We start from the raw sequence: 15,133 nt of genomic DNA, 5'->3' as shown, positions 1-15,133 counted from the left end.
TAACTAGAATGCCAGCTATCCTTACTTCACCAATTGACTGTATTCAAATTTAGTTGTAAGCTGGTATTCTGAAAACTGGAGAAGAGTCTTCTTTACAGTACCAGCTTAGACTATTGAAATTAATGTTTATTTGAGGCACTAAACTTTACTTAATATTGTGGTCAGCATATGTGTTGATGGGATACACAAAAACACCCTCTTGATGCTGAAGAGCTGGCAAGAATATTCTTTTTTTTGGTCGGTTGTGGGGCCTGAACTCTGGGCCTGGGCGCTGTCCCTCAGCTCTTCAGCTCAAGGCTAGCACTCTACCACTTGAGCCACAGCCCCACTTCCGGCTTTTTCTGCTTATGTGGTTGAGGAATTGAACCCAGGGCCTCATGCATGCAAGGCAAGTACTCTACCACTGAGCCACCTTCCCAGCCCAAGAATATTATCTCTCATCCTGTGATGAGGTCCCAATAGAACTTGGTAGGAATAATCATGGGAAGAAGCTGGAAAGAGTATGAAGATCTGTCTCTTCAGAAATAATCTCCATTTAGGTGCTATCTACAAACTTAATCTGAGCACATATAAAGCACCAACTTTACTGACTCGGTGACTTAGAAACTCGGTCATGAGCCAGGCGCCAGTGGCTCATACCTATAATTCTAACTGCTCAGGAAGCTGAGATCTGAAGAGGAAGGTTCTAAGCTAGTCCCAGCAGGAAGGGCTGTGAGACACTAATCTCCAATTAACCACCAGAAAACCTAAAGTGTTGCTGTTGCTCAAGTAGTAGAGTGCTTGCCTTGAGCTGTAGAGCTCAGAAACAGAGCTCAGACCTAGAGTTCAAGACCCACAACCAACAAAAAAAGAAAAGAAAGAAGGGAGGGAGGGAGGGAGGGAGGAAAGAAAGAAAGAAAAGAAAGAAAGAAAGAAAGAAAGAAAGAAAGAAAGAAAGAAAGAAAGAAAGAAAGAAAGAAAGAAAGAAAGAAAGAAAGAAAGAAAGAAAGAGAAAGAAAGGAAAGAAGGAAGGAAGAAAGGAAGGAAGGGAGAAAGGGAGAAAGAAAGAAAGGGAGAAAGAAAGAAAGAAACTTGGTTATGAAAGGATCTAAGGATGAATCTTTGATAATTAGAGCCATTATTGTTCTAACTGAAAAATTATGCCTACAAAAACACAATCTTCAAAGAAAACATTCTAGTGACATCTTCCTTTCTTAGAAATTTTCTCAGTGAACATGAATTCCAACCAAATACATTTAAATATGCCTTCAACTTCTTCTACAGCCAATTCTTATATATTCTGACTTACTAGCTAAATCCTGATTAAACTCCTTAGAACCAACAGGGCCTAATGCAATACTCAAACACTATACAATTCTATAAAGTGCACCCAACATCCTCCTGCATTACCTCGAAAGACCTTTTTATTGGGCAAATGGCCTTCTTCAATCTTAAGACTTAAAAAGGACACAACTCTTTCACAAACTCTGTGTAGAAAACACTGACCAGCGTAGACTGTCTCCCATAAACAAGCCCTCATCAGGGACTTAAGACCTCAAAGAGTGCCAAAAGTCTACCCAACTCTACCTATAATATACACCTATGTTTTCCTTCCTGGTTGCCTGTGAAAGCATCTAAAATTATATGCCAGCTCAACTGTCAGCTCTACTCATTTCACAGTTTCCTCAAAAGCCCTGTGCCATCCACTCCTCCCCTAGCCTTGCTAATGTCACCCTAAGCTCAGTACTATGCAGAGCTAACGTACTGATCACCTCCCCTCCCTTTCTGAGTGAATGCTCCCAACTGTACCGAAGTCACTCAGATTGGGTTCTCTCCCTTCCCATCTTTTAAGCAAAACAATGGGTTATTATTTTTGATTTTCAAATTTTATATTTGCAAGTATTTCAGTGTTTTCAGTCTATTTTAGCTAAATTTAAACTACAAATTTTAAAAATCAGCTTAGGTACCATATAAAAAGGGAACATTTTGTTGATGTAGTTCTGATTCCTTTCAATCAATTCCAGCATTTCTACACTGCGAACTTATGTTTCCCTATTAGAACACCTTCAATGCTTTCCCCATGGTTAGGTCTCACACAGAATCTATGCTACCACCATCTTTTCCTATCTCAGTAGTTATTTCTACCTGGCCCCTCCCATTCAGAACCCATACTTTTAACATGTGTAAGATACAAAATGCTTTGTTCTGAGTTTGCTTTGCTTGAGGTCCTTTTGTACTTGGATCGCTACTCATCTAATTTCTATCCTAGGCAAATTTCCTGTCCTACTGTCAAACTGTCAATACAACTTTCACAGTGCCTCAACAGTTCCCCGTAAAAACAAAACTACCACCATAGCTTTGCATCTTGAATTTTTCCCATTTATATAAAGTGATGGTAAATATGTGGTTATAATCTATACCCAATTCCTAAAATGGTGTATGGATTTAAAAATTTAAGTAAAAAATTTTCACAGCAACAAAGAAATGGAATAGTAACTCACTGAATCTTATAGTAAAGTCCTTTCAAGCTTGATATAATATCATTAGCCTTTAGTTTAATAACTTATAGTGTTGTTAATGGTTTTAGTATTGTTCAGTTTTTGGATTTTTTTGTTTTTTGTTTTTTTTCTAAGACAGGGTCTTGCTGTATAGTCTAGGCTTGCCTAGAACTCACAATTCTCCTGTGTAGCCTCCTGAGAGTAGAGATTACAACTATGCACCACCAAACCATCTGTAATTTTATAATTAAAGGCATAGTCTTTTAGCCTTAACTCATAATGCTTTATTACTGCTTCTTATACTGCACTGGTATTCTACAATAAATAATGTCATAGGCTTATTTTAAAGTAGCTAAACTACAGATTTCAAAAATCAGCTCAGGTACTAAATAAAAAGGAAAACATCATATTGATACTTTATTCCCCATAATATCTATTTGCCTCTCCTTAAATGCTGTATTCTTGTATTACTTTATTTTCTACTATGTATAATCAACGTTATTTATTTAATTCAACCTTCACTTTACAAAATATTAAGGAGACTAAGGCCCAGGGAGGTTAAATAAAATCTAAGGTCACACTACTCTTTTGCGCTGTATGAAAAAATGAGGGTTTAAATCCTGTTTGTAAAGCTACAAATTCCACACTCTCGCCACTTACAAAATTTTAAGTGGGAACACCTTATAAATTCTTAGAAATAGCTAACTGAAAAATAACTACATAATATACTTACCTTTGAAAAATTATTGGCAGCATTATATATTAAATTGTGCACATCAAGCTACTACTTTATATGCATATTCAAAAACATTTAAGTATTAAAATAAACCTTCACTGAATTTAGAATAAATCTAATGCTTTATAACAATCAGATTTGAGTAACCTTCATCTATATTTAAACTGATTAACACAAAGTTTATCACATACCACCTTCTTTTGAGCAGCTTCCTTCTTTTTCTTCTCGTCTTTTTTCTTTTTCTTTTCTTCCATCAACTGTTCTTCTTCTTGCACTAAATCCCTGAACCACACAGTTGCAATTAACTTTCCCAAAAATGTATTAAGAAATAAAAATAATGTGTACACAGGTTTTTTTTCACTTTATAACAAATTAAGACAGGACATGCATTTAAAATGCAGCATGAAACCTAATTCTTACTACATAGTTACTACAAGAAACAATTCACTTCCTTTAATTTAATAAAGCTTTCCTCCTCATAAGCACTGTTTTGTCCTTTTTTTTCCTCTTCAAGAAGACAACCTAAAATTACCAAATGTTACACTGGGAAACAAGAAATTCTCTCCCATTGTAGAATGTAAACAACATTTGGTAAGCTACTTACTTTATTACTGGTGCCAATTATCAACTAGCAGCTAATGGTGATGACTGGGACCTCCCTCATAATCTTCTGTTTAGATATCTGGGGGCATCTTTGGCTTGCTATGCTCCAAACAGGTTCTGTTATTAATACACACACACACACACACACACTTCTCTCTCTCACACACACACACACACACACACACACTCACAGTCTCGCACACATACACACAAACACAAATTCTATCTGTATTGCTGGGGATCAAATCCAGGGCCTTGCACATGCTAACTATACTAACTATACCCCAGACATTTTAACAATACAAATTACTCATAAATAGACTGCATATATTTCAGCATTTTAATAATAATTTCATTTTATAAACATCCCAAATGAATCATTTCTTGGGAAATAACGTACTACTTATGTAAGTTTAACTCTTTGAAACCTCAAATACCCCACATTGACAACAGAACCTCTGGTTGAGGATTTCAAAATGTGACTGTTTCCTTCCCCTGAACCTCACTCAGGTGTGGTGTGTGTACCTGCCATCCCCTCTAGTAGAGTTTTAGAGAGGCTCCTAGATCAAAAGACAGTGAGAAGAGGTAACAAGGTGAAAAGATTACCTGAGGGATTGAAAGGCTATATAGTGCTACTCCATCCCATCTACACACTTCCCATCACAAGTAGCTGCTGCTTTTAAACCAAACCTAAATCTGCAGGACACCCTGCAAGAATGTGCATGACCCAGATGAAGTCAGCGTTTGAGGAGACTCCTGGTCTTCCCTCCCTCAGGCCCTCAGGGAGCCATACCCATCACCCAATATACCAGCTGTCTTATTTAGGTAGGAGTCTTCTTTCTGGGGACAGAAGTCCATGTAAAGGTGAAGGAAACTCATTCTGGCTACCTACCCCCCGTTACCCTAGAATCTAGAAACTAAACTTCATTTAAAAATTTTAAAAATCAACCACCAAATCCCTCAGATATTTGGAGAAAACCATCACATACAAAACAATAGCTGGCTCTGTCACCTGAGGAAGCTTTCCAAAGAGTGACAAGGAGACTTAGGATACCACCTACAGATTAGGAATGAAAACCATTTGTTACAAAGGGATGGTAGTGGGGATGCAGCAGAAGTTAAAATCAGAAAGGTAGACAAGTCCATAAGAAACTGGAAGGAGCCGGGCGCTGGTGGCTCACGCCTATAATCCTAGCTACTCAGGAGGCTGAGATCTGAGGATCGCGGTTCAAAGCCAGCCCGGCAAGAGAGACCGTGAGACTCCTATCTCCAATAAACCACCAGAAAACCGGAAGTGGCGCTGTAGCTCAAGTGGTAGAGCACTCGCCTTGAGCTGAAGAGCTGAGGGACAGCGCCCAGGCCCAGAGTTCAAGCCCCACAACCGACAAAAAAAAAAAAAAAAAAAAGAAACTGGAAGGAAACCTACATTAGAGGTGTGCTGCAATAAATAAGCTTAAAACAAAAATAAGTTAGCCGGGCGACGGTGGCTCACGCCTGTAATCCTAGCTACTCAGGAGGCTGAGCTCTGAGGATCTCGGTTCAAAGCCAGCCTGGGCAGGAAAATCTGTGAGACTCTGATCTCCAATAATCCACTAGAAAACCGGAAGTGGCACTGTGGCTCAAGTGGTAGAGCCTCACCTTGAGCTGAAGAGCACAGGGACAGTGCCCAAGCCCAGAGTTCAAGCCCTATGACCAACCAAAAAAAAAAAAAGTTTGCTTTTGTGATGAGATACTGAGAGGAGATGCAAGCAGATAGTGAAAGATAAAAAGCGGCATTACGTAGAGTTGACAATAATTGAGTAAAACCCATGAATGCTAAAATTAGTCAAAAGTATAGGATAACTTGCAGTCTCTTGTCTTTTGTGGATCTGTCATGTAGCTATCGGAGAAGCCTGACAGATTTACCCAATGTACCATGCCTCAATCATTCCTCTGTAGGGTTTAGGATTGCTAGACATGACCATGTGCGTTCCCCAAAGTCAGAAAGCATGAAAGCAGCAGGTAATGGCTGCAACTTTAAATCCCGTAACTATTTCTTGCATGGGGAACAGGATATGTTTCTCTTTCTCCTTACTTTAAAAACCTTGTTTTACTAAAATAAACCCTGTTAAACTTTCACCTTGTAAAACTCTCCTTTTGGTGAGCCACTCTTAAAATTCTTTTCATGTGATCTCAAGGGCCTGTAGTTTTCTGTGGAAACTGAGAGGCAGTCCTATTCTATTCTCTGGTGCCAGTTTACTTTCTTCATATTAAAACTGGGGATAAAGCTGGGCATGGCAGTGCATACCTGTAACCCTAGCACTTGGAAAGCAGGACTATGTAGCAAGATCCATCTAAAATAAAATGGGGTGAAGGAGTGGGAAAAGCACCCAAATGCCTAGTCATGAACCCATCTCAGCAGCATCTAAAAGACCATCTACCCCTGTGTTTATTCATCATCATCAGTGTTACTGCTTCTTGCACTCTTACTCCATTATTACTCCATGAAGTGTTATCAAGTTCCCTAGGACTTTTTTCTCCTTTCTCAAATTTTAAAGATTCTTGTTGACATTAGTAAGTGTCTTCCTTGGGCTGGGAAGGTGGCTGAGTGGTAGAGTGCTTGCCTCATGTGCATGAGGCCCTTGGTTCAATTTCGCAGCACCATATAAACAGAAAAAGCCAGAAGTGGCACTGTGGCTCAAGTGGTAGCAGGCAAGCCTTGAGCAGAGCTGTGGGGCCCCACATTTGAGTAGCTACATAGTTTTAAAAAAAGAAACATAGCAAGTCAGCTAAAAAGCTATGAGAGATTTGCAGAAATTTCTACCCATAAGAAAACATGAAAAACACCATTATGCATGACAGAATAAACAATATGCTATGAATGTTTTAAAAAGCAGAGAGCGGGCTGGGAAGGTGGCTCAATGGTAGAGTGCTTGCCTCGCTGCATGAGGCCCTGGGTTTGATTCCTCAGCACCACATAAGCAGAAAAGGCTAGAAGTGGTGCTATGGCTCAAATGGTAGAGCACGAAGAGCTGAGGGACAGCGTCCAGGCCCAGAGTTCAGGCCCCATGACTGACAATAAAAAAATAAATAAATAAATGCAGAGAGGGCTGGGCACTGGTGGCTCACAACTGTAATCCTAACTACTTAGGGGCTTAGATCTTAGGATCATGGTTCAAAGCCTGCCTGGCAGGAAAGTCCAAGAGACTCTTAGCTCCAATTAACCACCAGAAAGCCAGAAATAGAGATGTGGCTCAAAGTGGTAGAGCACTAGCATTGAGTAAAAGTGCTCAAGGACAGTGTCCATGTCTAGAGTTCAAGCCCCACGACCAATGGCAAAAAAACAGAAAAGCGAGATAGGGAGGAATATATACCCATAACCGCCTGTGTGGGAAGACCCTGAAGCACTCAAGGCATGAACAGTGTCTGTGGATGTGTGGTGATGGTAGGAACTAATTTAATGGGAGATGAGGGGAAGAGCAATCTGTCACTGTTTAAACCTTTTGTACATTTCTTTTTCTTTTTTTTGGTCATGGGGCCTGAACTCTGGGTCCAGGCACTGTCCCTCAGCTCTTCAGTTCAAGGCTAGTGTCCTACCACTTGAGCCACAGCACCACTTCCGGAACAGAACCGAGGGCCTCATGCATGCAAGGTAAACACTCTACCACTGAGCCACCTTCCCAGCCCTTGCATTTCTTAAACACGTAAATAACTTCAAAAATTAAGCAAATTAAAAATGTGGCTTGACAGCAGTGGTTCACTACTGTAATCTTAGCTAATTGAGAAGCTGAGCTGGGAGGAAAACAACCACTGCAAAAAAAAAAAAAAAAAATTTTTTTTTTGACTAGAGGTTACTCAACAGTAGGGTACCTAGCTTTTTGATGATTAATTGGAAGTCAGAGTCTCACAAAGCCAGACACTGGTGGCCTGCCATCCTAGTCAGGAGGCTGAGATCTGAGGATTACGATTCAAAACTAGTCTGTGTAGGAAAGTCTGTGAGACTCTGATCTTCAGTAAGCGACCAAAAATTGCAGAAGTGGTGCTGTGGTTCAAGTGGTACAGTGAGTGTCATGAGGCAAAAGCAGCTAAGGAACAGCACCCAGGTCCCAAGCTCAAGCCCCGAGACTGCCCCCACCAAAAAAAGAAAGTCTCACAATTTTCCACTCGGGCTGGCTTTGAACCCTGAGCCTCAGATTTTTGATCTGTTGATATAATTAACTGTATTATTAAATTCTCCAAGGTCAATAGAGCTTGCATTTATAAGTATAAACCTAACTCAAAATATTTTTCAATGAATTACTGTATTTTTTTTCTAGAAAAAAAATTAAAAGGCAAATTAAAACTATTTTCTATTTTACCAATTTTTTTTGGGGGGGTGCCGGTCCTGGGGCTTTAATTCCAAGCCTGGCCACTGTCCCTAAGCTTCTTTTGCTCAAGGCTAGCACTCTACCAGTTGAGCCACAGAGCCACTGCCAGCCTTTTCTGTTTATTTGGTGCTGAAGAATCAAAACCAGGGCTTCATGCATGCTACCCAAGCAACTCTACCACTAACCTACATTCCCAGCCCTATTTTTACCAATTTTATTGGCATAAAATGTCCAAGAATAAGTCACGGCAGAAATAAAAATTAAGAAAACTCAGCCAAGTGCCAGCAGCTCATGCCTGTAATCTTAGCTACCCAGGAGGCTGAGATCTGAGAATCATGGTTTGAAGACAGCCCAAGCAGAGAAGTCCCTGTGGGACTCTTATCTGCAATAAGCTACTCATAAAAGCCAGAAGTGGTGCTGTGGCTCATGGGAGAGTGCTAGCCTTGAGCACAAAGACTCAGGGACAGTGGTTAAGCCCTAAGTGCAAGCCCCAGACCAGAAAAAAAATTTAGAAAACTCATATTATGAGGGGGTATAAAAACTATTAAAATCTTTTGGTCAAGTGTTACTGTATGTGCCTGTAATCCCAACACTACAGGAGTGATAGAGGGATAATCTAGAGTTTGAGGCCAACCTGAGCTATGTAACAGCAAGACCTTGTCTCAAAAACCAAAACCATAAGATACTAAAACAAGAACAATCTCTTGCAAAGTATAATCAAGTGTGGCTTCAATTAATCACATTATATTCTACACAGCCACTGCATCTGTAAAAATGTATTTTATAGCAATAAAGCACTAGTACATAGCTGTCCTAGTCCACATAGCTAAGAGCAGAGAAACGGAATGTCCAGTAGTAAAAAGAATGGCTTTGCACTGTTTACAATAGATATGCAAACAATCCAGATGCCCCACTACAGATGACTAGATCCAAAAACTGTGGTACCTACATACAATGGAATATTATGTAGCCATTAGAAAGGACAAAATAATGGCATTCAGAGAATTGGATGGAATTAGAAAAAATCATTTGAGGGAGGTAAGCCAAGAGCAGAGACAAACAGCACAAAATGTAAGGAGATATGACAAAGTAAACAGGAGTAGAGAAACAAAGGACCTCCACTCATCTTGTTCTATCATTACTAAATGACCCCATGCTGCTGACCACATATATGGTATATATGAGCACATCTGAGGGAAACTAGGAGGAAACAGAAACAGGAAATGGGAAGATATACAACAGAGAGACCCATCAGCTGCACTGGACATTGATGAAAATGAACCAAGCAACTCAAGGGCAGTGATGGGAGGGAGGGGATGAGAGGGATAGAGGGAACAGCTAACACTAAGCAAAAGGAAAGAAATGTACCTATCACCCGATGCGGAAGAAATAGCTGTATTGTCAAAGCTCATAGAATTCACAAACTTTATAGACCACAATAATGACAATTTGCCTCATGAAGGTTAGGATGTCTCTGTGACTTTAAGTATCACTATGTCACAATACTATGAAATTTGTGAAATTTATGTAATCACTTAATCACAATATAAAATTTAAAAAAAAAAGGGGTTTGACACAGCATAACAGCCTGAAAAGGAGCTATCTCTTTACTGATATGAAGGAATGTTCCTAACACTACTAAATGAAAAGAGCAAGTGGCAGAACTATGGACAGCTGCTGTAAGCTTTCTTTTCCTATTTTTGTTTTGTGCTTTTTGTGTTGCTGTTATTGTAAAGGACAGAGGACTTACAGTTACATAACTCAGGTAATGAGTACATTTCTTTTTGAATAGTGTCACTTATTTGGTTTCCTCTCAGTTTTTCCCTCCCAACACCCCCTCCCCAAGTTGTATAGTTCATTTTCAACAGTGTCTACTGAGTACCATGGCTGCTGCATTTGTTCACTGTTTGTTCCACCAATTATTTCTCTTCTTTTCTTTTCTTTTTTTTTTTGGGGGGGGGTCTGGTTGTAGGGCCTGAACTCTGGGCCTGGGCGCTGTCCCTCAGCTCTTCAGCTCAAGGCTAGCACTCTACCACTTGAGCCACAACGCCACTTCCGGCTTTTTTATTTTTGCTTATGTGGTGCTGAGGAATCCAACCCAGGGCCTCGGGCATTCAAGGCAAGCACTCTACCACTGAGCCACCTTCCCAGCCCCTCCACCATTTATTTCTGTGCTCCCTCTTACTCTCCCAGAACAGATAAACTTAGAAAGCAGTATAGAGGTTCATCAAATGACTAAACATAGAGCTTCCCTGTGACCCATCAACTCCACTCCTGGGCATTTATCCAATAGACTACAAACAAGTCACACTAAAGCTACCAGAACAACCATGTCCACTGCAGCATTGTTTAATGTTTAACCATAGCCAAGATATGGAACCAATCCAGATGCCCCTCAGCAGACAAATGGATCAAGAAAATGGGGTACATATAATCAATGGAATACTATGCTTCCATCAGAAAGAATGCTATTGTACCATTTGTAAGGAAATGGAAAAACTTGGAAAAAATTATGTATTAAGTAAAGTAAGCCAGACCCAAAGAAACGTGGGCTGCACAGGTTCCCTCATTTTGTTGTAACTAGAATGTGCCTATAAATCTACAAGTAAACACACTAGATGGTAGAAAAAAAAATACATTTGAACATGATGAATTATACAGGACTCTAGACATTCATACAGTGTGACCAAAGGAGGATACTCTTAGGAGAGGATCATCAAGTCTCAATAGCCATTTACATATGATCATATAAAATGATGTTTGTTGAAATGAACTATAAGAAATGGAAACAAGGTTTTTTGTTATTTTGTTTTTACTTATTTATTTCTTCTTTGTCACTGTTTTTGTTTTCTGTACCTTTTTAATTATATGTTATGTTTCCTACCACCTTCCCCCCTTTCTGTCTGTATACCTCAGTGTAAAGACATGAGAAAACCCTCTTGAAATAGAAACAGAAAAAGCACTAACCTCACAAATGTTAAGTTCTTAAACTGTTTTTTAAAAGCACAATTCAGAACTGGACAATGGAGGCTCACATCTGTAATACTAACTACTCAGGAGGCTGAGACCAGAGGATCAAAGTCCAAAGATGGGCAGAAGAGTTCATGAGACTCTTATCTCTAATTAACCACTCAAAAATAGAAAGTGAAGCTGCGGCTCAAAGTAGTAAGAGTGCCAGCCTTGAGGAAACAAGCTCAGGGACAGTGCCTAGGCCCTGAGTTCAAGCCCTACAACCAACAACAAAAATACACTTCTGGCCAGGTACCAGTGGTTCATTCCTGTAATACTAGTTACTCAGGAGACTGAGCTTCTTTTGCTTGAGGCTAGCATGCTATCACTTGAGCCACAGTTCCACTTCTTTTTGTGTGATTAATTACAGATAAGAGTCTCACAGATGTTTCTGTCCAGGCTGGCTTCAAATGGCCATCCTCAGATCTCAGTCTCCTGAATAGCTAGTGTTACAGGCATGAGCCACTAGGGCCCAGCACCAGGAGATGCTTATCTCAAATAAATTACCAAAAGAGCTGAAGTGGAACTGTGACTCAATTGGTAGAGCACTAGCTTTGAGTAAAAAGAGCTGAGGGACTGAGCTGAGTCCAAGTTCAAGCCCCAGGATCAAGACCAACAAAAAGTACATTTCTGATGTGAGGCATTGTAAAAGTAGTTTCCTCAATCTGGCCTATTGATAAGTATTCTTGAATTTTTCCCTAAAGACTTTTAAAACCCTATCAAAGGCAGTATTGTCCACTTCTACTGGAACTAAGCATTAAGCCCTCTGGTAAGCAGTTTGAAAATATCTATTCAGAGTAAATTTCTGAATTCCCTCTCTTACAATCCATCCATTTCCAATCCAGACCTCTATAAGGAATGACACCAAGTCGTGAATACAGCAGAGTCAATAGGAAATGGTTAAATCATAATATAATCATAACATTACTTTAAAGGGGCTAGAGGTAGACTTCCTTTATGTGCAGAGAATAGTAAAACTAGCATAGCAAGTCTAAGAATATAGATCTTAGAAAGGACTACAAAGCTAGCCTTTGGCTGGTATCAAGGATATTGGATTTCAAGAGATTTTAAACCATTCCCTAACTAATAGGTACACATCTCTAAAGTGAACAAGCAGCATGGTTTTATGCTGAACACCTGCTTTCTTTCCTAGAACTTTTACACAGGAATTTTGTTGCAGGACCAGACCCCTCCACCCCTCCAGGAACTCCCAGTGAATTTCTAATGAGTCCTCCTTTAAACATTTTACATGTGCTGTTATAATCTGAGGATGGAAAATTAAGCATGTTCCTATGACTGCAGAAGAGAGAAGTCTGAGAAGCTTGTATCTAGTTTCTCTGGGATTTTAACCTATGGGCCTTTTTCCTTTGCTGATTTTATTTAGCATCCTTTCATTAAATCACAGCCAAGAACACTTCCTAGTGTACTCTAAAACCTGAACAGTCTAGATTCCTGCAGACAGGGAAGAAGGGCCGCCCCAGAGGGAAAAGGTTAGCATGAGATATCAGGACTTATACTGACTGGAAGAGAAGAAAAATGTTGGGTTAAAATGGGCAATAAGCTGACTACAGAGAAGACAAGTGCAGTTATCTAAGAGTGTTAAGGCCCACACAATGGTAGCAGCGAAAAATAAACACAGAGCATAAACCCAAGACAATCCTAAGGAATTGGAATAGCTGGTGGTATTCATAGCGATGATTAAAGGGAGAAATGTAAATGACAAGTCTGAATTTTAAAAACAAAAATGTAGTGGCTCTGTTGTTAGACTAACTATGTCAATGGAAGAGATGATTCTACTTGCTTAGGAAAGAGAAAACAGGAAGAATTTCCCTGTGGACTCAGCTAGACCACCATTCACAGCTCACCATAGGGCAGGTTATCTCCACATAGAACATGCTAGGAGCCTGCTATAAAACACCTATCACATCTGTGAATTAAGACTTTGCTTTACTTTTTTCTTTATAGTTCCCACTTCTTCTATCCTCCCATCCTTCTTATTTCCCTTTCTTCTAGATGCATCCTTTTTTTCTACTTTCTGTATTTCTATGTAAATTAATGACCAAAATCAGTCCAGGCCTACACAACAGGAAGTCACTCATAACTTTCAAAACTAAACATCAACAGAGAGTACACCAGAAACCCAGTCAGAGAAAAGATGGGTGAAGGGAGTGAGGTCAAAGGTTTGGAAAACAAAATAGAATGAAGTTTTGTACTTTCTTTTAAAAATAGGGAATATTAGTCATTATCTTCTGGAAGTAGGAAGGGGTGAACATAAAGGTAGCAAAGAAGGCAATAATGGGTGGGGGGATGTGCTAAAGGGTATGACCAATCACAAGTAGTTTACATATCTGTAAATTCAGAAGTTAGTTAACTAACCAAATGGAATACAATACAGCTGAAAGACAATGTCTTGACATGAAAGAAACGAGAAGGCAAGAAGTTAATTATGGGGAAAAAATAATAATGACAGTGCCTGTACTTTTTATGCTAAAAGCAGAGAGAAAAATATGCCTACATATCCACAGATCCTTATATAAAGAAATTCTAGACATGCTAATCACACAAACAAAACACACAGTTAGATAAGAGTAAGAGCAATCGGGCTGGGAAGGTGGCTCAGTGGTAGAGCGCTTGCCTTGCATGCCTGAGGCTCTGGGTTCGATTCCTCAGCACCACATAAGCAAAAAGAAAAAACCCGGAAGTGGCGCTGTGGCTCAAGTGGTAGAGTGCTAACCTTGAACTGAAGAACAGCACCCAGGCCCAGAGTTCAGGCCCCACGACCGGACCAAAAAAAAAAAAGAGTAAGAGCAATGAAGCCTATTTGCAGACACAAGTAGAAGGGACAGTGAAGAGTTGGCCTATCTTCCTCTTAAGAATGACAGGAGCCAGGTGTCAGTGACTCACACCTGTAATCCTAGCTACTCAGGAGGCTGAGATCTGAGGATCTCTGTTCAAAGCCAGCCAAGGCAGGAGACTCTTATCTCCAATTAAGCACTGGAAAACTACAAGTTTTCCAGGCATGTGGTCCTAACAACTCAGGAGAATAAGATCTGAGGATCCTGGTTCAAAGCAAGTCTGGGCTAGAAAGTCTATGAGACTTTTTTTGTTGTTGGTCAGGGGTCTTGAACTCAAGGTCTGGGCACTGTCCCTGAGCTCTTTTGCTCAAGGTTAGCCACTTTACCATTTTGAACCACAGTGACACTTCGTTTTCTGGTGGTGATCTAGAAGAAGTCTCACAGACTTTCTTGCCCAGACTGGCACTGAACTGTGATCCATCTCAGGCTCCTGAGTAGCTAGGATTACAGGAGGGAGACACTAGAGCTTGGCAATATGAGACTCTTATCTCCAATTAATTGCCACCAAAAAACTGAAGTGGAGCTGTGGCTCAAAGTGGTACAGCACTAGCCTAGAGCACAAAAACTCAGAAACTACCCAGGCTCTGAGTTCAAGCCCACCCACCCCTCCAACACACACAAAAAAGGCAGGGAACAGAGCCAGGCTCACCCTTACAATTCTAGCTACCGTAAGAACCAGAAGATAACAGTTTAAGGCCAATCTGGAGCAAAAAGGGTGATAGTCTATATGGAAAGTAATAAAGAACAGAAGAGTGAAGTTCAAGTGATAGAGTGTTTGCCAGGTAAGGCCCTAAATTCAAATCCTTTGTACCAGAAGAAACTGAGAAGTTGCCCCAAAACACAGACAACTAATCAATCATGAAACCAAAACAAAACCTGTGATTCTAGATTAAATCTCTAACCAGAAAACTTTTTTCATTTCAACAATATTATTGCTGGCCTGGTATCTCACACGTGCAATCCTAGTTATTCCGTAGGCTGAATTCAGAGGATCAAAGTTTGAAGCAAGCCGCATCAGGACAGTCCACGAGACTCTTATTTCCTATAAACTACCATAAAAGTGAGAAGCAAAACTGTGGCTCACGTGGTAGAGCACTAGCCTTAAGC

The 15,133-nt window shown here is 40.1% G+C and overlaps 1 protein-coding gene across 6 annotated transcripts in view; it reads right to left on the bottom strand.

Moving 5' to 3' along the window:
- Tnrc6a (trinucleotide repeat containing adaptor 6A) overlaps positions 1–15,133 on the bottom strand; it is an 85,476-nt gene that overhangs the window by 57,523 nt on the left and 12,820 nt on the right. For 5 of the 6 annotated variants that reach the window (XM_042689772.1, XM_042689774.1, XM_042689776.1 and 2 more), the window contains exon 3: positions 3,405–3,495. In XM_042689772.1, coding sequence (XP_042545706.1) covers positions 3,405–3,495 — 91 coding nt within the window. The remainder of the gene's footprint in view (positions 1–3,404; positions 3,496–15,133) is intronic. The other variant, XM_042689773.1, reaches the window with a different exon arrangement.

Source organism: Dipodomys spectabilis, unplaced genomic scaffold (genome assembly GCF_019054845.1).
Source record: "Dipodomys spectabilis isolate Male_0828 unplaced genomic scaffold, ASM1905484v1 ptg000127l, whole genome shotgun sequence".
Lineage (NCBI taxonomy): Eukaryota > Metazoa > Chordata > Mammalia > Rodentia > Heteromyidae > Dipodomys > Dipodomys spectabilis.
The sequence above is the reverse complement of the archived record's forward strand: the minus strand, read 5'-3'. Positions and strand labels throughout refer to the sequence as shown.